General features: G+C 51.2%; 2 protein-coding genes across 5 annotated transcripts; one reads left to right on the top strand and one right to left on the bottom strand.

Annotated features, from left to right (window-relative positions):
- Positions 1–1,621: 1,621 nt before the first annotated feature.
- On the top strand, positions 1,622–9,036 carry CRIP3 (cysteine rich protein 3). 3 transcript variants are annotated; one of them, XM_045869957.3, is made up of 8 exons: positions 1,622–5,780; positions 6,039–6,133; positions 6,578–6,635; positions 6,732–6,863; positions 7,591–7,662; positions 7,787–7,881; positions 7,980–8,037; positions 8,212–9,035. In XM_045869957.3, exons 1-8 carry the CDS (start codon positions 5,738–5,740, stop codon positions 8,271–8,273), a joined length of 615 nt encoding a protein of 204 aa, XP_045725913.1. In that variant the 5' UTR covers positions 1,622–5,737; the 3' UTR covers positions 8,274–9,035. The 3 variants fall into 3 exon arrangements, with proteins under 3 accessions (XP_045725913.1, XP_045725914.1, XP_045725915.1); XM_045869958.3 differs by lacking the exon at positions 7,591–7,662 and having other exon boundaries at positions 1,624–5,780; positions 8,212–9,034; XM_045869959.3 differs by lacking the exons at positions 1,622–5,780; positions 6,039–6,133; positions 6,578–6,635 and having other exon boundaries at positions 6,776–6,863; positions 7,563–7,662; positions 8,212–9,036.
- Positions 9,037–9,072: 36 nt separating this feature from the next.
- On the bottom strand, positions 9,073–15,590 carry SLC22A7 (solute carrier family 22 member 7). 2 transcript variants are annotated; one of them, XM_045869946.2, is made up of 10 exons: positions 15,122–15,590; positions 14,377–14,480; positions 14,087–14,241; positions 13,794–13,962; positions 12,875–12,998; positions 12,421–12,530; positions 11,700–11,914; positions 11,430–11,538; positions 10,005–10,208; positions 9,073–9,593 (listed from the first exon to the last, which is right to left on the bottom strand). In XM_045869946.2, exons 1-10 carry the CDS (start codon positions 15,512–15,514, stop codon positions 9,539–9,541), a joined length of 1,638 nt encoding a protein of 545 aa, XP_045725902.1. In that variant the 5' UTR covers positions 15,515–15,590; the 3' UTR covers positions 9,073–9,538. The 2 variants fall into 2 exon arrangements, with proteins under 2 accessions (XP_045725902.1, XP_045725901.1); XM_045869945.2 differs by having other exon boundaries at positions 14,377–14,504; positions 15,122–15,514.
- Between the last annotated feature and the right edge of the window lie 7,800 nt (positions 15,591–23,390).

Raw genomic sequence — 23,390 nt, 5'->3', positions numbered from 1 at the left:
ATGGGTAATAAAGGTTAAGTAACATGGTGATCAAAGGTAAGACTAATTTTTCATTAACATACCAGAACTGAGTGAAACCTTTCAAGAGTCATTGAGGAACAAAGTTTTTGATAATGCCTTAAAAGTTATAAGCGTATGCCCATATACTTGGACAAGTCTACAAAGATATGAAATAAGTGGACTTTATAGTTGTAATCAAAACTCAGTGCTAACCTGACACATTATAGCAGTCATATTTGTAAGGTGCTTTACAGTTTACATAACACTTTCCCACATTCTCTCATTTGCCATATATTTAATGATACACATAATTGTGCCACATGCTAATTAAGCTTAATTAGTAAGTTCTTGTGAATGACTGCAATTAGTGGGACTGGTTTGCTGCCAAAGCAGATTTTCAGTTCTCTTTTTATTAGTTATCTAGTATTTATAATCAGGATCAGTTTAAATCATATTCTGGTTTGCCTCATACATGCTGATCCTTATGGGTATGAAGAAACAAACTCCTAAATTCTTACTCCTAGCCACCTAAGCTTCCCTTGCCCCAGGGCTTTTGTTGTAATGAAACTCTTAACTCCTACCAGTCCCCTTCTAACTCCACATCTCTTCATTAGCCCTCATCTACTCACATTTGAGGGAGACTTGTGTATAACATTTAATATTCTTTCACCAATAAATATTTATTGAGCACTCTGTATCAGAGATTAAGCAAGGCATTGGAAGCATACACAGCGTTTGGCAAAGCATTCCTGTTCCCTGCCCTCATGGAGCTCACAGACTAACAAAGCCTAAATTCGGGGGGGGGGGGGCGGGGGGCAGGAAGTTGGCAAACCTATTTTATTCTCCCACTGAGCTACAGATGTAGCTTTTATTTCCTCATTTGGTTGAGCTCTCAAGTAGGGAAAACACAGGTGTTGCTGATTGTACCGCCTTGGCCCTCCAGCACAGGATGCTATGGGAGAGAATGCCTGGGGCCAATAGCCTGGTTTTGAGTAGGTGAGGGGGACCTGAAGTTAGGCAGGAATTAGTGAGATGAAGATATTGAGGAAGCAAGTTCCCAGAAGGGAGATAGCATTTGCAAAGGCCCTGAGGCAGGAAAGGATTTCACAGGTTTACGAAGCTCATTTAGTGTGGCTGGAGGGAGAAACAGGAGAAATGGCTAGAACTGGAAAGGTGAGGTCCTTAGAGCCAAGTTAAAAACTTTACCTTGAGAGCACTGAGAAGCCATGGAAAAGCTTTAGTGACATTCCCTTGTCTCTTGCAACCCATTATTTACCTGGAGAGGTCCTCTTACCTTTAGGCACAGAGGTGCTGTGCAGACAAGGTGCTATTCAGACTCAAACACATGGGCAGCTTAGCAGAAACCATGCTTAGAAGCAGGGAGTGGAAAGAGTATGAGCTTGAGAGTCTTGGGTCTGTATGATTTGAAGAAATCTCTTAACTTCTCCAAGCCACTCTCCTTTATTTATTTATTTTTAAGATTTTATTTATTTATTTGACAGAGAGATAGCGAGAGCAGGAACACAAGCAGGAGGAGTGGGAGAGGGAGAAGGAGGCTTCCCACTGAGCAGGGAGCCCCATGCGGAGCTCGATCCCAGGACCCTGGGACCGTGACCTGAGCTGAAGGCAGACGCTTAACGACTGAGCCACCCAGGCGCCCCCAAGCCACTCTCCTTTTATGTACAATTGATGATGTAGCATTTTTTTTTTAATTATTTATTTAAGAGAGTGAGTGAGAGAGAGCACACAAGCAGGGGCAGACAGAGAGGGAGAAGCAGACTCCCCTGCTGAGCTGGGATCATGACCTGAGCCAAAGGCAGACACTTAACCGACTGAGCCACCCAGGCACCCCGATAATGTAGCATTTAAACCCCTCACCAGGTTCTTGTAGGATCAGAAATAACAAGTAAAGTGCCTGGGCTGGTACTCCATAGGTGGTAGCTGTCACTATTTTAACAGTGCTCTCTTGCTCACAAATTTGAAACTCCTTTTTGGTAATAGAATCACAAAATCATATGCTGCCAGTTGTGAGGAAAACTCAAATATCTGTCTGTGTATGATGCTGGCATCCCTTCTGCAACACTGGTGATCAGTTGGTTTGTTCTCCAATGTTATTTATAACATCCAGAGATAGGAAGCTCACTACTATCTGAAGCAGCCACCCCATGTTTGGGCTCTGTAAGAAGGTTCTTTTCTTGAACAGAATCCCAATCTGCTTCTTTGTGACCTCTATCCTGGGGTCTCAGTAGTGCCCCTAATGCCTCCTCCATGTGACAGCCTTCAGGTGTTTGGGGCCATTATCTTCACCACCACTCATCTTGAGTTGAAAAGCTTGTTTCTTCAGCTTCATAACAATAAAAGGGTCAATTCATCAAAAACTACCAACAGTCGGGGCGCCTGGGTGGCTCAGTCGGTTGAGCGTCTGCCTTTGGCTCAGGTCATGATCCCGGGGTCCTGGGATCGAGCCCCGCATCGGGCTCCCTGCTCCACGGGAAGCCTGCTTCTCCCTCTCCCACTCCCCCTGCTTGTGTTCCCTCTCTCACTGTGTCTCTCTCTGTCAAATGAATAAATAAAATCTTTAAAAAAAAAAACAGACTCCACACTGACAGCTGATTAGGTAATTCCTACACTCAACTGGACTTAACCATTTGTGGTATTTGTTAAACTATCACGTTACAGGCTTTAGTCACACAACTATTCAAAACAGCCACTGTCAGTAACTACAAGTACATTCCTACAAGAAGTGTTCATTTTCCCTGTTAGCATTCTTTACAAAGCCTCTTTTAGAGACAGAATAATAGAAGCCAGGCAAGGAAGAAGAGTGGAATACTGTGATTTGCTGTACTTGCAAATGAATGGCCAATATTTGAAAAGGAGGAGCCTCAACTAGTCTTTTCTAAGCACTGAACTAGAAGAGACAAGGCACACTGTGTTTGTCATGGCCATACAACACAAGAAGGCCGCAGAAGACGGGAGCAGTATAGCACTTGCCCCACTGACTCAGTGCAAGTTGTGTGAAGGCAGCATGGCGCTCACACTCCGACACTTGTTTCTTTGTGTGGGGCCCTGTGCTGGATGCACTGGTAAAGATGACCTCTCTAGGAGGCTGAGGTATGTGGCCAAGGTGATCCCACACAGAAAGAGCTACAGAGCCTCAGTGAAAGATTATTTGATATGCCCCAGAAATTGTAAGGATAGTTCTGTGGGCAAATGAAGCTAACCTTCCTAAAGGAGAATAAATGCAGTGTCTATGAATGACTACAATGAAGTCCTCCCAACCTCCTGAAGTAAGACCTTCTCCACGACAGCCATAGAGAACAAAAAACAGTGAACCTCAAGCCACCTTCTGTGAGAAACGAATGAGAGAGGCAGAAACACAAAAGTAAAATATCGGTGGAGACTAATATTTTTCAAGTTTGTTAAAGAAGCCCATCAAGAAACAGTTATAAAACTAAGGATCTTGAAATAGTTCCCAAAACAAGAAACAGATAATGAGAAAGTATAGAAAAGTTTGTTTCATGGTGTGCAGCCTTCCACCTTTAGAAGTCAACAAGGAGGATAAAACAAGTGTTAAAAGGAGAAAGTACTGATGGAGACAAGTGAGGCAACAGGAGTGTTGAGTGGAAATTCAGACACCAGTCCTATCCCATTACCCAGTGAGGGAACTGAAGTCCAGAGAGGGTCTCGGACTCCTGAGACACAAATAGGACTCCTTTCACCTAGCAGGGCTCACCCACTGCAGCTGAAGGCTAAGTTCAGCACACACACACACCCTTGAGCTGTTTCTGAGCTGACTTGACAAAGACACTCCAGAAAACTCTTCATTTCACCACCTAATACTTCATCAAGGGATTCTTTTCTCTGCTGGGGCACTGGCACATAGTAATCAGCTCTCTTTCCTGCCCCTCATTCCCTGAGCTACCTTTTTAAAAAAATAAGTTCTCTTCAGGCATTATCATTATTATTGTTGAGAAATTATTCACATATCATAAAGTTCATCCTTCTAAGATATACAATTCATTAATTTCTAGTATATTCATGAGGTTGTACAACTATCATCACTATCTAATTCCAGACCATTTTCATCTCCCCATAAAGAGACCTAATACCCCCTTAGCAGATATGCCCGAATGCCCCTCCTCCACACCCCTAGGAACCACCAATCCACTTTTCTGTCTTTATGGATTTCCCTACTCTGGACATTTCATATAAATGGAATCATACAATATGTGGTGTTATGTGTCTGGCTTCTTTCATTTAGCATGTTTTTATGGCTCATCCAGGTGGTAGTGTGCATCAGTACTTCATTCCTTTTTATGGCTGAATCCTCTTCTATCACAGATATGCCACATTGTTCATCTGTTTCATCAGTTGATGGACTTTTGGCTGTTGTGAATAGCAGTACTATGAACATTCATGTACAAATTTTCGTGTGCACATAGGCGTTCATTTCTCTTGGGTATATACCCAGAATTGCAATTGCTGGATCATACAGTAACTCTCTTTAACCTTTTGAGGAGTTACCAGAATGTTTTTCAAAGGGCTGTACTGTTTTACATTCTCATCAACAGCATATGAGGAATCCAATTTTGACACATCCTAACACCTGTTATTATCTTTTTTTATTATAGCCATTCTGATAGGTCTATAATGGTATCTCATTGTGATCCTGATTTTCCTTTCCCTAATGACTAATGATGTTGAGCATTTTTTCATGTGCTTGTTGGCCATGTGTATATCTTCTTTAGAAAAATGTCTATTCAAATTCTTTGACTTTTTAAATTGGGTTGTCTTTTTATTATTGAGGTGTAAGAGCCCTTTATATAGATATTCTGTGATTACTGGATCCTTACCAGATACTATATTTGCAAATATTTTCTCCCTTTCTCTGTGGGTTTTCTTGAAGTGTCCTTTGAAGCACTCTTGGGCTACTTGTAACAAATATTAAAACACCTTAAAACTAAATTAGGATTATGTAATTGATGTCTGAATGATACATTTAAATTTAACAAGCATTGTAATTTCACAAGAAAACTATTGTATCCAGACCACATTTTGAGGCTTCCAAAGAGTCTTGAGTTCATTATGGGATCTGTCATAATGATAGCTCTCGCTTTTATAGCAGCTATGTGCCAATCACTGTTTGGGCACTTTGCACGTACTAACTTACTCAGTTTCCACAACAATCCTATGAGGTAGAGATTAATCGTCATACTCATTGTACAAATAAAATGGATGCGGAGGGAGGTTAAGTAATTTGCCTGAAGCCAGAGAGTAAGTGGCAGAGATGCGCTCCAGATTCCGACGCTCTTAACCACCTGAGACTGTCAAGGCGGAATTAAGCCATTTCAAAGAATGCCTGACCCCTCGCTTTGAGGAAATTACAGTGTTTTCATGACGTCTGTACTCTGGACAGTTTTCCCTTTGTACTAAGCCAGAAACTAGTGCCACCTTTCCAGTCGTCTTCATTGCTCTCTTCCTTTCCCGTCGGGCTTCAAGTCCCTCTCTCATCTCCACCGGTCGGAGGCTTTAGTTTTTGGAAAGACCTGCGAGGTCGCCTGCGTCTCCCAGGCGCAGTTGTTCTAAATTTCTGACGGCCAATAGGCGCCGAGGAGCTGCGGTTTCTGCCCAATGAGGCTCACAGCGGGGCCATGGGCGGAGCCAGCGAAGGGGGCGGGAACGGAGCCCCTCTCGGTGGTTACTACTGTGTGTGGCGCCGGCTGCCCTGTGCGGAGCCATGAGCTGGACCTGCCCGCGTTGCCAGCAACCCGTTTTCTTCGGTGAGGCCCGGGCTGAGGAGGGGGAGATGGGGCGAGTGTGAGCCGGGGCGTTCGAGAAGCTGACGACGGTGTGGCCTCAGACCCCCTTTCCACCTCTGGGGCGCAGGGCACTTGGGCGGGTTGGAGCTGAACCCCCCCCCCCCGGGGACACTCCCTATCGTCTCTAGGAAAAAGGCGGGGAGGGGGCTGAGGGGGGACGGGGGGTGCCCGCTGCGTGGCCTGGCTCTCCACAGTCCGGTTCCACCTTGTCCCCCACAGCGGAGAAGGTGAGCTCCCTGGGCAAGAACTGGCACCGCTTCTGCCTGAAATGTGAGCGCTGCCACAGTGTCCTGTCCCCAGGAGGGCATGCAGAGGTGAGGCCTGGCCAGGGCGCACAGCCCTGTGTCTGTCACTGTCCCCTAAGCACCAGCCCCCAGTTTCGGCTCAGGAGGCTCACTAAAGGCAACCTCCGCAGTCAAATACCAAGACCACTTACCCGGAGGGCCCCACACCAGCCAGGATTTGGGACACCTGAGTTGTGCTGGTGGGGGGTGGACCCCATGCCTTTTGGTGGGAGGGGAGGGAAGCAGCAATTTTCTGACCTGCTCTTGCCCTTTCTCCTGACCACAGTGGCAATTCTGACATGCCAGTTCACCCTCCACCCCTCCCAACCCCACCAGCCAAGGCCAATGGACAGACACATCTGGCAGTCTGTGTTGAGGGAAGGCCTGTGGGACACAGGAGAGCTCCCCACGTTCCCCCCCCTCCCCCCCGCTTCTTTACCCCTGAGCAGCTCTCTTTCCTCTGCTTGTGTCTAGCACAATGGGAGGCCGTATTGCCACAAGCCATGCTATGGTGCTCTCTTTGGACCCAGGGGTAAGTACCAATCTAGAAGAGGCCAGGGGACAGCAGGACCCTCTTTGTGGCTGGGAGCTGGAGGTTCAAGCCTGACAGCCCCTGTTTTCTCTGCAGGGGTGAACATTGGTGGTGTGGGCTGCTACCTCTACAACCCTCCCACTCCCACCCCAGCCAGCACCACTCCCCTCAGCCCCAGCAGTTTCAGCCCCCCCAGGCCCAGGACTGGCCTCCCCCAGGGCAAGAAAAGTAAGTGAAGTTGGGCCCCAGCTACTCCTCATCCCCAGGCTGAAACAGGGTAGACCAGGTGGCAGTCTGCCACCCTAGTCCTCTGCTTCACATTCCTACAACTTTGTGGCAAAGTCTTCTCTTATTCATGGCCCTTTTTGGGGGGTTCTCTCATGTCAGCTGCTGAGTTAAGAGGTAAATTGGGAACCAAGGTGGTTTGGAGAGAGTGAGTGGCCTCGTGCAGTCACAGCAAGTCAGAGGCAAAGCTGGCCCGGGATTCAGGCCTCACCCAGGCCAAGGCCATGGAAGAACAACCTAGGAGTAAGAGGTCATTGAGACAGGGCCAGCCCCTCATATTCTTCCACTTCTCCCCTCTCCCTGTTCCTTCCTCCCATCCTCTAGAGTGGTCAGTGACACCATGCTCCCCAACACCTGACACCCATACAGGCCCGCTCCTGTATCAGCTCAGGTTTCCTAAGGATTGAGTTGCTGACAGGGTTGAGCTGGTGGGTACCTGATCCCCTAGGAGGAGAAGGAAGCAGGTGGTCCCTTCTGCAAAAAGGAATGGGGCAGGAGGTGGGGGTCATAGGAGACTCAGCTCTGCCCAGGAAAGATTCATGGCCAGCTGGGTGGGGGGCTCTGGGATGAGCATGGCTTTTGGAAGAAGCCATGTACAGGCTGGTGCTGATGGGCCCTGCTTAGGCCTGGCCCCCGCCTCAGCCCTAGCCAGGGCCTCTTCCCCTTAAAGGCCCTCCCCACATGAAGACATTCACTGGGGAGACTTCACTGTGCCCTGGCTGTGAGGAACCTGTCTATTTTGGTAAGTGACAATGGAAAGCTTGGGGAGGGGGGCAGAGGATGGGCATCAAAGTGTAGGGAGGTGGTGCAAAGCAGGTAGGTCTCCTTGCCCTGCTCCTGGAATTACCAATTCTCTCCACCATCAGCTGAGAAGGTGATGTCTTTGGGCAGAAATTGGCACCGACCCTGTCTGAGGTGCCAGCGCTGCCGGAAGACCCTGACTGCTGGGAGTCATGCTGAGGTGAACAGGGCAGGGATGGGTGCTTATGTTGGGAGGAGGGAGGCTGGAGATGGGAAGAGAGTCAAGCTGAGATGGTTCTCTTTCTCTCTATGTCCCAGCATGACGGCGTCCCCTACTGCCACATCCCCTGCTACGGCTACCTGTTTGGCCCCAAAGGTGGGCGGCCCCACCCCAGACAGTGGGCCTAAAGTATGGCATGTGGGTCTGTGGGGATGTGTGGACAAAAACTGGGGTGGTCACACACACCCCAGGTCCCTCCCAATTCCCTTCATCCCTCAGCCCAACACCTCCCAGCCCCAAGGCCCTTGGTGATGGGGCTCTCTCCCTCAGGTGTGAACATTGGTGATGTGGGCTGCTACATCTATGACCCCGTGGAGATAAAATCCAAATGAGATGCTCACAGGAGAGGTCACTCTAACTCAGGCCTCATACCATCCCCTCCATGATCCAATGAGAGCTACAGAATTCTCCAGTCCCACAGGGGGAAGATGATCTTCCAGTGGCCTGGGCCTAGGCTCCATGGTAGACCAGGGAGTCTAGACTTTGCCGATTCCTCCCTTTCCTGTTCCAATCTGGCTAGGGGACATAGGCCACCACATTTTAAAGGGTAGCCTCCTGGCCTTCCCAGTCCCTTTCCCTAGCAAATTCTTTAACTTCAAGTACTTAAAAAAATGTGTTTATTCTGGCTTCTCCAATAAAATGTTGGCTCCCATGCCTTCAGCTCTTCTTTGGGCATGAGGCCTAAACAATGGGTTGGAGGATGGGAGGTGTGGGGTGGAGGATGCATTACCCTGCAAAGTGCATGGTAGGTACAGGGCCAGCCATGGGAACAAAGAGCTCTATTCTCCTGGTACCCTGGTCCTGGGCAGCTCCCAGTACCACACAGTGGACAGCATGCCCACCAGCCTTTTGGTGCCACAAGTCATCACAGGGCAGTCCCTTCTTTAGCACAGTCTCTAGAAGAAGCACGTTAGGGTGCCTGGGTGGCTCAGGCGTTAGGCGTCTGCCTTCGGCTCGGGTCATGATCCCAGGGTCCTGGGATCGAGCCCCGCATTGGGCTCCCTGCTCAGCGGGAAGCCTGCTTCTCCCTCTGCCACTCCCCCTGCTTGTGTTCCCTCTCTTGCTGTCTCTCTCTCTGTCAAATAAATAAATAAAATCTTAAAAAAAAAAAAAAAAGAAACGTTATTCGGCATCTCGTTTGAGCATGACAACAGATCCTGTGGTGAGGTCTGCTAAGAGGCTTGATTAGCCATTTGAGAGATGAACAGACTGAAGCCTTGAGAGGGAAAGCCACATGCCTAAGGTCTCACAGCAAATCAGTGGCAAAGTTGGGATCAGATCCCAGGGTCAGACTGGCTTCCTATCCAGGGCTCATCCCACAACTCACTGCTGCCCAAACCCATGGGGCACCTTCATTTATGGAACTCCCCCAGCCATGAAAAGGGTACCAGAATTATTCAGGAGCCCACTGCATTCAGTCACCCAGTTGCTAGAGGCCATATAGTCAAGGCTGAATGAGCACAGAGAGGGGTCACTGGTGGCAACTCCAACCCTGGGGAGGGGGCTTGATGCCCCTAGCCCCAGCCACAGGGCCTGCCCTTCTGGTCTTCCAGCCCCTGCTGCAGAACTTCTGTGGAGGGCCTGCCCCTGATACCACTCAGTCCTGGACCTGCTTCATGGGTATCTCTTCCTCCTGAAGGCTGGATGGGGCACTGGGGAGGAAGGAGTCATGAGCAGTGGTGGGATTTAGCCCCTGGGCCTCCCACCCGAGCCTGCCCCATCGGGGCTGGCCTACACCTCTCCCCAGCTGCTGGTATACAAACAAGGGTACTCCCACAGGTGACTCCCACACATGCTTATATACATCCCTGATGTGTAGGCATACCTGAGTGTGCACACATCCACCTCTTCCTGGACAATCTTCGATATCCATGTACACACACACATACGGACTCATGTATACTTTTACAAACCTCAAATCATACACCCACGCACATTTGCATAGAAGCACCAGATACACAACATGCAGACACGTCTTCTCTGAATCCTACCTAAGGCGTCAGGTACTTGAGCGCTCATTCCCACATGCATGTGCTCACACAGACACAGTTCTGTGCACACACCTCCTCTCCACATCCTGGATGGTCTCCGGCAGCTGTGCTTGCCTTGTCTCTGGTAGCAGGAGGGCAGTGCAGGCAGCCAGCAGGGCGATCCCCCCATAAGCGAGCTTGGGCAGTGACAGCCATACTCCATCCAGCAAGGCCGCCAGTGGGGCCAAAGAGCCCCCCAGCCGGCCCACCAGTGAAGTCAGCCCCATCCCTGTCTGTCTGTTCAGAGAGAGGATGGGGGGAGGGGTTGGTGTTCACACCTACTTAGGGTCATGCCTCACAAGGGCTCCCATCCTGGGCTGGCAAGTCCTGATATCCCCTTCTCCCCAAATGGCTAAGAAAGCTGAGGCTTCTTTCAGGTGGTCTTCCCACCTGTCCCCAGGCCAGGGACCCCCAAGCCAGTATTCACCAGAGAATGGGACTCCCATTCTGACAGAATCAATCTGGTACTGCTGAAGGAAAAGAAAAGTCGTCACAAAAGGGGTGGGGAAAGGGTAGTGTGGAAGGAAGAGGGTCCCAGCTCCTACAGACCCTGCCATGTTGGTAGAGGAGGAGTAAGGCTTTCTAAACATACCCAGCTGCCTACAGTCTTCTCCCCACCTGCCAATTAGCTAGCTGAAAGGGCACCAGGGGGCGCCTGGGTGGCTAAGTCGGTTGAGCATGGCCACTCTGGATTTTGGCTCAGGTCACTATCTAGGGGGTGTGGGATGAAACCCCACCTCAGCTCCGTGGGAGTCTGCTTGAGATTCTCTCCCTTTCCCTCTCCCTCCCCCTCTGCCCCTCTCCTCACTCGTGTTCTCTCTCTCTCTCTCAAATGAATAAAATCTTTTTTTTTTAATTTTTATTTTTTTAAAGATTTTATTTATTTGAGAGAGAGAGAATGAGAGAGAGAGCACATGAGAGTGGGGAGGGTCAGAGGGAGAAGCAGACTCCCTGCCGAGCAGGGAGCCCGATGTGGGACTCGACCCAGGGATTCCAGGATCATGACCTGAGCCTAAGGCAGTCGCTTAACCAACTGAGCCACCCAGGCGCCCTCAAATGAATAAAATCTTTTAAAAAGTAAAAAAAGGGCCCCAGGCCTTAGGTCCAGAGACTACTCCTTAGGGCAGCTCTGCCTGGGCTGTGCTGAATGGGAAGAGAAGGGCAGGGCAGATGGCGCTTTTCGTGACTTTTGTTTTAAAGGAGGCCCAGAGAAGTGTGACCTCACTCAGGGTCACTTAGTAAAGATAAATGCTCTGCCTTCTCCCAGATTTAAGCATGCACAGATGGCTCTGATTAGCTCTGTATTCTGGGTCTGGTGTGAGGAATGGGTGGGAGGAACTAGGCTGCAGAGTGTGTGTGTTTGTGTGTGTGTGTGTGTGTGTGTGCAGGGTGTTGGTAAAAAGATGTGACTACAAGCCCTCCCCCAGGTGGGTTGCCTGGAGCCCAGGCTCCCCTCACCTGAGCACAGTAGGGTACAACTCCGACGTGAACAGGTAGGCAGTGGTGAAGGCAGCTTCAGAAAAACCTTTCCCCGTCACCGCCAGGGCGGTGCTCCAGGCCCCCATCTCTGGAAGAAAAGGGGTACAGGCAGTGAGCGGGCCTTGTGGGAGACCCAGAGCTCCCAGGATGGGAGGTTCCCCTAGTGGAGGGCTTTGAGCAGGGGCTTCCGGGAAAGGGCGGGCGTTCTTGGGCAGGAGGCGGGGCCTCCGGGGAGTGGGCGGGGCTCACCGGAGGTCACCAGCAGACTGATCCCCAAAGCAAGGGCGGTGCCCAGCAGCGCTCCTGCTTGCGTGAGACGGCGTCCCGCGTGGTGCACAAACAGGTAGACCAGCAGCTTGGACGGCAGCTCCACAGCCCCGAACAGCAGCTGTGTTTGGTACACGTTCAGCCCCAGCCCCGACACGTCCAGGCTCAGGCCGTAATAGGAGAAATTCACTCCAAACCTGAAGGGGGTCGTGATGCCACTCAGGGGCCTTCCTTTTCACCCCCCACTCCTTGTCCTCTCTTTTTAGGGAGCCTTGGCCTTTTAGAAGGACCACCTCCCCCACCTCCAGAGCCCACTGCCCACCGCCTTCCCTGTCCCCATAATCCCCTCGGGAGTGTGCGGCACCTGCCAATGGCCAAAGCGTCTTTACCTAATCTGCACAGCAAGCCTGTGAGGTAGGAACTAAAAGCGTCCTATTTTGCAGAAGGGACTCTGAGGCTGGGTGTTAAGTGACCTGTCCAAGGTCTCACAGAAAGGAAGTGGCAGAGCCTGCATTTGAGCCTTGCCTCTGATGCCTGCTCCATCTTGTGACTTTCCAGAGCTCCATGCCCCCAGAGGCAGGTCGTCCTGCCCTGCACAGTTACAGTTCACTTGTCCATCTTCCTCTCACACTCAGCACCATCCTGGAGTCTGCTGCCTTTCGGTCCACCCATCCCCACCCTGCTAGGCCCAGCCCCTCCTCACCACATCACCATGCAGCATAGTGAGATGTGTCGGAGCCGTGGGGTCCGCAACAGATCTAGGTACGAGGGTCTTTGAACCACTCGCTCCCGAGTGGCCACTTTGTTCAGGGCCTGGCAGGAGAGAAGGAGAGTTTGTGACGTCAGTTGGCTTAGGCACACGGCTTAGCTAGGCACTTGATCTCCCTGGGTCTCTCTGCCACCTCCTTCTTGGGGATGCACTTGCAAGCTGAGTAGGGTGGGACCTGAGTCAAGGATGTGGCCCACCGGAGCCAGGTAGGACATCTTGAAGAGTTTGGAACTCTCCACTGGGGGCCAGGAGCTTTCCCTGCACATACAGTGGGCCCCAGGAAGGGGGAGCTTGACGTAGGCCTCACACACTCACGTGCGCACACACACATGCACCCCCCCCACACACACACGCACTTGCCTGCACTCACACACACATTCTCCCTCACCTCCCGGCTCAGGCTGTCTTCACCCATGGGACGCCCATTGAGCCTGGCACAGCGGAGCAGGTACCTGTGGGCCTCCTCCACACGGCCCTGGGTCAGAAGCCAGCGTGCAGACTCAGGCACCCACCTGGGGGACAGCAGGAGGGCCTTCAGGCAGAGTCAGCACCCACAGCCACATCTCCCTCCTGCGCATACCACAGCCTGTCAACCTCCAGGCTCTTGCTCATGCAGTCCCTCAACATGACCCAAACCCTCCTCACCTGATGAACTTTTACTCATCCTTTAAGGCCCAACTTAAAAGCCACCTCCTCCCACACTGCCTTGCCCAGGCCTAGGTCCACCGCAGCCGAGAATTCCCTTCTCTATTCAACTGGATTGCTATCATTCTGGAGACCTCAGCCCCCAGCATCAGCCACCCGCTTCTCCCACAGGTGACAGGAGGGCATAGGATGAAGGAGAGACAGACATACAGAAATCCCCAAAGGGCATCAAAAGCCAGTTCATTTTGGGGAGGTGATGAAATGCCCACCCTGCCTGGCTTCCTACCCTCCTGCTTGGGCTCCCTACCCCTGTGCTGGCCCTGTCTCTCCATCCCTGTCTCTCTTGTCCCTGCTTCAACCATCTCTATCTGTCCCTCTGAATCCGCCTTTCAGTCCTGGTCTCTGTCACTTTCTACCTCTCACTGATTCTGTCTCTCTCTCCACAGTCTCTCTATATGTCGTCCTGTGTTTCTCTGCTTCTCATATCCGGTGCCAACTTCTTTGTATTGGTTGGTCTCTCGTTCTCTCTTTTTCCGTTTCTCGGTCGCTGACGTTCTCTTTCTCTTCATCTCTCAGTCACTCTGTATTCGAATCTCGGCCTCTGATTAATTCTGTCTCTGACTTCCTCTATCACCCACTCCCGAGCTGCCCACAGTCCTCACCAGAGGCTGAGGATGCCTGGGGCACAAGGCAGAGTGACAGCCAGCAGAAGCCATCGCCAGTCCCGTATCAGGTACCCGACCAGTGCCAACAGCATCACGCCAACTGTCCAGAAGGTGCCGCTCAGGACACCTGCCACGGTGCGGTGCCCCACGTCCAGCCATTCCATTTCTGGGCCCAGGGCAGGAACCAGAGACAGGAAGAAAGTTAGCAAGAAGCAGATGGGTTCAGTCTCAGCCTTGACAACTGCCTCCCTCCAGTCTTCTAGGCCCTGCCCGTCCTTTGCCTGCCTCACCCAGTGGCATCACGATGATGGTGAAGCCAGCCAGGGCTGCGCCAGTGAGGGTGCGGGTGATGACAAACATGACATAGCTGACTGAGGCCGCAGATGCCAGGCCTAGCACCAGGGAGCTCACATAGGCCACCAGCAGCAGACGGCGCCGCCCAAACCTGCACAGGGGTCATGCAGGGTCAGCTCCCTGTAGAGGGGAGGTCCCACGACAGAGGTAGACCAAGCCCATACCCCGACTAGTGGGAGAGGGCTCCCCCCCACTCCCTCGTTGCCCCCCCCACACTGCACCCTACCTGTCAGACAGGTATCCGAAGGCCACGGCTCCCACCAGCACACCAGCAAAGAAGAAAGTGGAAGTGGCTTTGTTCAGGCCCTTCTGTTCGCACACAAGGTCCCACTGCAGGGACAAACAGGGAGGGGCCTCCCATGGGCACAGGCCCTCTCCAGTTAGCACCGACCCTTCCTCTCCAGACTCTGGGGCCTTCTGAGGTCAGTGGTCCCATCATGGTACCTCCACGTCAGATAATAAACCCTCAACCATTTACACCCCACCTTGAGGGGTAAGAGACTTTGCCCCTCCCCAATCCTGCAGCCTCAGCTTCTTTCCATGGAGGGCCTTCACTTTGACAATAGGTCTGCTCCTCTCCAGACAGGCTGCCCCCATCTACGTTCACCTCTAGATGGATTATATAAATCCCAGACCTGGGGCCAAAAAGAAGAAGAGAAAGAAGGCCTGTGTCGTTTCTCCTCCTACACTCTCGAAACACCTTTCTCAACTCTCTCCCCCAGCTCCCTGGAGCCGTCTTAGCCCTTCCCTCCCTCAACCACCTCCCAATTGATAATAGCAGCTCCCGGGTATGAGCTCCTTACTGCAGGCCAGGAACGAAGCTCACTGCTTTAAATTCATAGACCCCATCTACAGATAGGTAAACTGAGACTCTAAGAAGTAAGGCAATGTGTCTCATGCCCACATAGTCATCACCCAAGGCAGTGGCAGGTGCATCCCACTCATGGGCCCCCAGTCTTACACTCAGGTACCTCGGTTGCGATGGTGGAGGAGAACTCAGAGCGGTCGTAGTCCCAGCCCTGAGGGCAGGGCGCTGTGGAGGGCTCACCCTCCAGCTGCCCAGGGCTCTGACCCGCTCCCCAAAACGTGGTGTTGGGGAGGGCCTGGGAGTGGGTGAAATAGAGGCAGGAGCTGAGGGTGCCATCAGGCTCCTGGGGCAGGTGGGCCTCCAGCCATGCGTCCTGGTGGCTGAAGTTGGCCGGGGCACCGGGTAGCGCACAGCGGTGGGCAGGTACAGCTGCCAGGAAGACGGGCAGGAGGAAGTGCATGGGCAGCAGCACGCGGGGCAGGGCCAGCAGGGCCACGTTCCACAGCTGGAAGGGCCCAAAGCTGCCCACCTGGTCTAGCAGCTCCTCAAATCTCATGCCGCCCACCCACCAGCGGTTCTCAGTGTGGCCTTCCTCGGTAGGGCTCAGGGCAGCACTTGGACCCTTGGACTCTGGAGGCGGGAGCAGTTAGACTGAAGAGCAGAGAGCCTGCAGGCAGAATCCAGCCCTGGGGGCTGGGCCAGGACTGGGCCCTCCCTGATCACCAGGTCTTCAGGGATCCCTGCCTGTTGGGTCCAGAGCCTGGGGGAGGGACCGCCATCCATTCAGAGGTCACTGACTCTGTGGCTCTGGGACTTACAGATCGGTGCTCAGGGACCAAGTGGGCTAGTCTCGGGTTGCCATGTTGGGGTAGCTGGGTGTGTGGGAAGGGAGCCCCTAGACTCCAAGACTTCCTAAGAGGAGGAGTCCTCTGGGGCATGGTGACAACTCTCCTGGGATGCCCTTTGTTCTATGGAAGATTTAAGTCAGCCTTACCTAATGAAGGCACAGCTTGCCTGGGCCCCCAGGATTCCAGACTGAGGGCCAGGGGGCGCCTGGGGGGGCTCAGTTGGTTAAGCATCCAACAGGTGATTTCGGCTCAGGTCATGATCTCATGGGTCATTCAGCAGGGCGTCTTCTTCTCTCCCTCTGCCCCTCCCCTCACTCACTCTCTCTCTCTCTCCATCTCAAATAAATAAATAAATCTTTTTTTAAAAAGGGTGGGGGGTGGCACCTGGGTGGCTCACTGCCTTTGGCTCGGGTTGTGATCCCAGGACCCTGGTATTGGGCCCCGGGTCTGCCTCCCGGCTCAGTGGGGAGCCTGCTTGCTTCTCCCTCTCCCTCTGCCTGCCATTCCCCCTGCTTGTGCGCTCTATCTTAAATACATGCATACATACATACATACATACTGAAGGCCAGGCCCTGACCAGGTGAAGAGTTCTTTCTGCTGAGCCACAAAGCCGCCATATACCCTTAGGCCCCCAGCTGGAGCCTTATGCCCTGGCCTGAGACACACCTGGAACTGCCTGGGCAGCCTGGTCCATCTGGGTGATCCCAGACCCATCACTCTCCCACTTCCCATACACATAGTCCCTCCTGCCTGCCCCCTGCCCCTATTTTCGGAGCTTCCCCTTGGGGGATTGAGTGGGTAGGGAAAGAGAGGGCTCGCCATGGTCCCGCTATGGGTACCTGCAATGCCGAAGACTCAGGGTTTGTCTGATCTTCTACATTCAGTTCTTATTCACGGCGTCTGCAGCAAAAGCACGGCAGAGGCCAGCGATATCAGGTTTATTCTGATCTGCTTCTCCGAACTCTGGGTTCGCAGAGCTGGGAGGACATCAGATTTTTTTCTAAGGGCTCCAGATTTCTTTTTTTTTAAGATTTTATTTATTTATTCATGAGAGACAGAGAGAGAGACAGAGGCAGAGGGAGAAGCAGGCTCCCCGTGGAGCAGGGAGCCCGATGTGGGACTCAATCCCAGCACCCTGGGATCATGACCGGAGCCGAAGGCAGACGCTGAACCGACTGAGCCACCCAGGCGTCCCAGGGCTCCAGATTTCTAAGCAAATAGACTCCCCCCAAAAAGTGTGAAAAGCCCTAGTCTAATCTAGCCCTCACTTTGAACAGCTAAGGAAAAGGGGGTGGGGGGTGCTTGCTGGGTCTACACAGTGGCACAGCTGGAGAGAAGACCAGGACCCTGCCTCTGGCCCAGGCCTTTGGCCCAAGCTGCTGGGCTCCCTGAGAAAGCTCCAGAAGGGAACTAACTCAGTGAGGTCAGGGTGTGTGGTCAGGGTGGTGCTAATAGCACGAGAGCGAGGGCAGTGGCAGGAGGCGATAATAGTCAGATATCCCAAGCCTTCAGCCGAGGACCCAGATGGCTCAACACAGCCCCTGCTCTCAGGGAGCGCAGTCTAGCGGGAGGGTTCAAACCAGGTGAACAAACCTCCCGGCCTCCGGTGTCACCCCTCTCAGCCCACTCTCTACACACCTGCCACAGTGGACATTTTATTTTATAACATTTTATTTATTTATTTATTTATTTGACAGAGAGAGACACCAGTGTGAGCAGGAACACCAGCAGGGGGAGCAGGAGAGGGAGAAGCAGGCTTCCCGCTGAGCAGGGAGCCCGATGCGGGGCTCGATCCCAGGACCCTGGGATCGTGACCTGAGCTGAAGGCAGACGCTTAACGACTGAGCCACCCAGGCGCCACCACAGTGGACAATTTAAAACCCAAAGCTGACAGGACAATGGCTTGGGGCAAAGCCCCCCCTGCTGGAGGGTGAAAGCCCAGCTCCTTCCTTTGGCCCACACGATTCTCCCAAAGCTCAGCGCCCCCCTCAGCCTCCTCCTGGCCCTTCCACGGCATCCGCACTTCCCTCCAGTTCCCCAAACGCACCAGCCTGTCGGCACCTCACACCTTGGTGCGGTCCCCTGGACAGCCTTGGCCTCTCCCTCTTGTTCACCTGATGGCTGCCCAAGCTGCCCTGGAGACCAGCTCAGGAGGGACACAACCCCTGCCCCTCTTGCTCTCACCGACGTTTGACTTCTACACTGTTGGTTCCTCCCTCATTTAATACCACATAATCATATCATTTATGTAAAGATATAAAATACCAGGGCACCTGGCTGGCTCCGTTGGTAGAGCATTCGACTCTTGATCTCAGGGTCAGGAGTTCAAGCCCCATGTTGGGCGTAGAACCTACTTAAAATACAAATAAGTAAATATAAATAAATATGAATAAACAAGTAAAATACCACATTTCTTTGCAGCTTAGAGAACTAAGTTTTGCGGACATCTTACCTCTGTGGTCCATCCAGCGACTCCATGGGGAACACTCTGAAGTTTTCACAGCCAAAGAAACCACCAATGAGGCCAAGTCTGGGCATTGGCTGTGGTGCATTTTTGGTTTTTTTTCTCTCCTACCGTAACATGAGAAAGAGCTGATAGTCAGATAGTGGTTATCTCTCCCCTTATGCATTGGCTCCTGAGAAACTCAGATCTGAATCTTAGCCCCTTTCTATAGAGAGTGATTTGGTATTAACTGTACTCCTGGCTTCATCTTACTCTCTGCCCCCACCTCATATGGCATCTCTCCTCTCTAATGTCATCAAGGAGTGGTGGTAACAGTGACCATGATGTTTGGAGGCAGATGATGGAACTAGACAGGTAAGGTTGGAAATGCCACAGGTCTAACCAGAGGGCAGATCAGCTCTAAATCACCAGTTGAGAGCTTGTTTTTAACTATCCTCATTCCTCTCCAACCTGGGAATCCAAACCTGAGCTCAGAGGCCACGCTGGAGGAAGCATTCATTTATACCAGACTAGATGAGAAGGAGAGCCTTGTGCACTGGAAAAAAATAGTAACTCCTTAGTTGAAATTATTGCTAGAACTGTTGGAGGGTTTGGGGAAGAATAAAATCCTAGGATAAACATTTCCCTATTTGGGATTGCTTGCAATATGGACTTCGTACACTTCAGGACTTCTTATCCTTTTGTCCCTCTCCACATTGAGTGACCTCAGATGACCTCCGTGTCTTAGTTGGGGCTTCACTGACCATTAGCCATGGCTACAACCCATGTAATTATTTCCTCCAATGATGATGGTGGTAATGATGGTGGAATTCCAACTGATGGTATCGATTGCAGTGATAAGTATGGTGATGGGATGGTGTAATCATGATCGAATGGGAATACTGATGGTAAACTGATGGTGATGGGAGTGATTGGGGCAGGGGTAAGGGGTATGAGGCTAGGATAGTGGTAATAGTGATGTGGTTGGTTATAAGGCAGTGGTGGTGACAAGGATTATGTGGTAGACGATAATGATGGTGGTGGTGGTGGTCATGATGAAGATGTGTAGGCTCCTTGAGAGCAAGAATCCTATCTCTCTTGTTACTCATTATGTCATCAAGGGCTAGTAGCATTGATGGTGATGTTGGTGGTGATGGTGGTAATGGAGGCTAGTTTGGGAGAAGGTATCTGTGATTTGAGTAATGATGGTGCTGGCAATAGAGTTAGAGGTGGGTAATGGATATAGAGATAGCGATTGTGGTAAAAATTGATGGTGGTGGTAATGGGCGGGATGTTATGCCACTTTGGGTTTAATGGTATATAGATGAGAAGGAATAGAGAAGATGCCACCTAGAGTTGATGAAAATGGGCTTGTATCATGTATCTCCCTGACCCATGGCCACATTCCCATGACCATGCAGCCTCCCCCCCCCCATCACCTCATCACCATGGGCAATGACATCTGCTAAGGACTTGAAGATCATCCTGACCATCCTTCAGTCTTGGGTTGGTCTCGGCTCTTATTCTGACCTTGACTCTTGATTAGCCAGTGGGAGAATCTCAGCAGGCCCCTGTGGCTGATGATGAGAGGCACACCCTCCACACTCCCACCCTGTCCCTCTTCTCCAGGGTAATCCCCAAGGGTCTCTTTCTACTAATAAAGCCCCCTCCAATGTCCTTGATCTTATGGCCCCTCTCTAGCCCCTGACTGAGCAACCTCGATGAAGTCACTTATTTCTCTGTGCCCCTGTCCTCAGAGCACTCTGGGCCATAGGACAGAAAAGAGAAATCTCTTTCTTGGGAAGTAGGGAGAAGGTCAGCCAGGACCTGGGCAGGTCCTCACCCATGGAGCATCAGGTAGGCTCTGACAGCTGTGTTGGACCTCAGGAGGTGAGCGTGCCTGGCAGGCCTCAGGCTTAGGGAGTGAGGAGGGCACAGATTCTCTATAACCCTCTAAAGCTGTCCTCCTTGGCACAACCTACCCCTGTCTCAGGCCTGGTGCCACCGCCTTTCACTCCTCTCTCTACTCCTCGATTCACACCTGTAACCACCACACTGAACCACATGCAGCTCTTACACCTCCACACCTGGCCCACACTACTCCTGCCAGGAATGTCCTCTCCTCATCATCAGTCCAACTTCAGTTTGTCCTTCAAAATTCAGTCTAAGAATCATATCCATCTGCGGGCCTTCCTTGAAGCTCCCAGGCTGGGCCCAGAGTCTCTGCCTGAGTGCATGTAGCACATGCCAAGTAAAAGTTAATTTAAAACCACCTCCTTGGGACGCCCGGGTGGCTCAGTCGGTTGAGCGTCTGCCTTCGGCTCAGGTCATGATCACAGGGTCCTGGGATCGAGTCTCAGATCCGGCTCCCTGCTCCGCAGGGAGCCTGCTTCTCCCTCTGCCTCTGTCTCTCTCTCTTTCTCTCATGAATAAATAAATAAAATCTTTAAAAAATAAATAAATAAAACCACCTCCTTGAGGGCACAGTATGCTTTGTCTCAATTCTCTGATAAAGACCCATGTCTGGCATAGTTTCTGATACATGTGGAGCTCAGCAATGGCCTGAAGAATTAGTTGAATAAATGAATGACTGAAAGAATACTAAATAATGAATGAATAATCCCTGGCATTCGTTCTCAAAAATAGAACAAGAGACCATTTTTCATCTATTTGATTATTCTGGGGATTTTTCCTAGCACTAGACTTGAAGAGGAAAGCAAAGATTGGAGCCAGGATGTTAATTGTGACACTATTTGAAATAGTAAAAAGTTGGAAAGAATCTAATGAAAAATCAACTAAGGGACTAGTTAAATAAATTATGGAACATTCATGCCATGAACTACTATGTAGCCATTAAAAAGACCACGAGGATTCTCATACATTACTGGTGGGAACGTAAAATGGCACAACCACTGTGGAAATGTTTGGTAATTCCTCAAAATGTTAAACATAAAATTACCAAATGACCCAGCAATCTACTTCTAGGTATTTACCCGAGAGAAATGAAAACATTTCACAGAGGCGTCCTGGGAGAGAGCTATTATTATAAACATAAAAATGGCGCGCCTGGGTGGCTCAGTCAGTTATGCATCTGCCTTCGGCTCAGGTCATGATCTCCAGGTCCTGGGATCGAGCCCCACATCGGGCTCCCTGCTCAGCAGGGAGTCTGCTTCTCCCTCTCCTTCTGCCTCTCCCCACTGCTCCTGCTCTCTCTCTCACTCTGTATCTCTGTCTGAAATGAATTTAAAGAAAAAAAAATTAAACATAAAAAAGAAGTTATTGGGGAGCCTGGCTGGCTCAGTCAGTAGAGCATGTGACTCGATCTCAGGGTTGTGAGTTTGAGCCCCACGTTGGGTATAGAGATTACTTAAAATAAAATCTTTAAGGGAAGCCTAGGTGCTTCAGTCAGTTGGGCATCTGACTCTTGATTTCGGCCCAGGTCATGATCTCATTGGTGGTGGGATCAAGCCCCATGTTGAGTCCCCTGTTTGGGAATCCATGCTCAGCAGGGAGTCTGCTTAAGGATTCTCTCCCTCTGCCCCTCCTCCCTCCTCTTGCACGCACACTCGAGCGCTCTCTCTCTCTCTCTCTAAAATAAATAAATAAATCTTAAAATAAAACAAAATCTTAAAAAAAAAAAAGAAACCATTCGCAGGAGTTACCTCTAAATGATCAGATTCATGGACGGGGGGCGGTTCCTGTTTTATTTTATATGCTGTTTACATTTGTCTTTATATTACAAATATGATCTGTTTTTAACTTTTTTTTTTTTTTTTTTAGATTTTATTCATTTATTTGAGAGAGAGAGAGCACAGGCAGGGGGAGTGGCAGGCAGAGGGAGAGGGAGAAGCAGGATCCCTGCTGAGCAGGGAGCCTGATGTGGGACTCGATCCCAGGACCCGGGATCATGACCTGAGCTGAAAGCAGATGCTTAACCACTTAATGACTGAGCCACCCAGGCGCCCCTTGACTTTTTTTTTTTTTTTTTTTAAGATTTATTTATTTACTTGAGAGAAAGAGACAGCACACGCATGTGGGGGGGGCTAGGAGGGGTAGAGGGAGAGAGAGAGTCTTAAGTAGACTCCCCGCTGAGCATAGAGTCGGATTTGGGGCTTGATCTCAAGACCCTGAGATCAGGGCCCTGAGATCACCACCCGCATGGAAACCAAGAGTCAGTCGCTTAATTGATGAAGCCACCCAAGAGCCTCTGCTTTTGACACTTTTTTTTTTTTAAGATTTTATTTATTTATTTGAGAGAGAGCGAAAGTGAGAGAGATCACAGAGGGAGAGGGAGAAGCAGACTCCCCGCCGAGCAGAGAGCCAGTCCCGGGACCTGATCCCAGGATCCCGGGATCACGACTCGAGCCGAAGGCAGACGCCTAACTGACTCAGCCACCCAGGCGCCCCATGCTTTTGACATTTCTAAACAAGAAGGAAGCTGAAAGCATGTGGAAGCCCCACTGATGTCTTGTAAATTAGGACCTAGAGCCCCCTGGCACGCATGTTGGAAGCAAGGGGATCCCAGGAGGAGGCAAGGGCAGGAACAGGAGACGGTTACACAGCTTCTGGAACGTCCGAGCTGCACCTTCGTGGTTTTCTCAGAGGGAAAGCAGAACTTCAGACCTAGGGCCCTTTTACCTCTGATCCCAGGCACAGCCAGGAGCGTGTCCTGGGACAGAAATTGTCTAGGTATTGCCTAGGTGAAAATGTTACACCCGCTGAATGTAGGGTCCAAAAGGCAAAAGGTACAGCAAGTACCCTGCAGAAAAGCCTCCCTTCCCCCTCAGCCTTCCTCCCTGAAGCAACCAGACACCCCTCACTCATCTAAATAGCTGCACATTATGCACACGGCTCTCTCATGTGTTCTTAGTCTTGGACACCAGTCCTTAAGTGTATACAAAGCGTATACACCCCCTTCACCGTAGAGCCTCACAGGACTCTGTGATGGGGTCCCCGTCGTGCGGGAGGCCATGCTGTACTAATCAACCCCAATTAGCGGACACTTAGACGCTTCTGCACTTTTTAAAAAGAAGTCTCCACGCCCAACATGGGGCCAGAACCCGCGACCCCGAGATCAAGATACCAGATGAGTTTGTGCCAGTCTAACAAAAAAGCTCCCATTTCCAGACGTCTTGAGTGTG

This window comes from Mirounga angustirostris, unplaced genomic scaffold, assembly GCF_029215605.1.
Source record: "Mirounga angustirostris isolate CCGP_5_RB_7025 unplaced genomic scaffold, mMirAng1.0.hap1 SCAF_8, whole genome shotgun sequence".
In the NCBI taxonomy this organism is placed as follows: domain Eukaryota; kingdom Metazoa; phylum Chordata; class Mammalia; order Carnivora; family Phocidae; genus Mirounga; species Mirounga angustirostris.
This window is presented reverse-complemented; position numbering and strand designations above follow the sequence as displayed.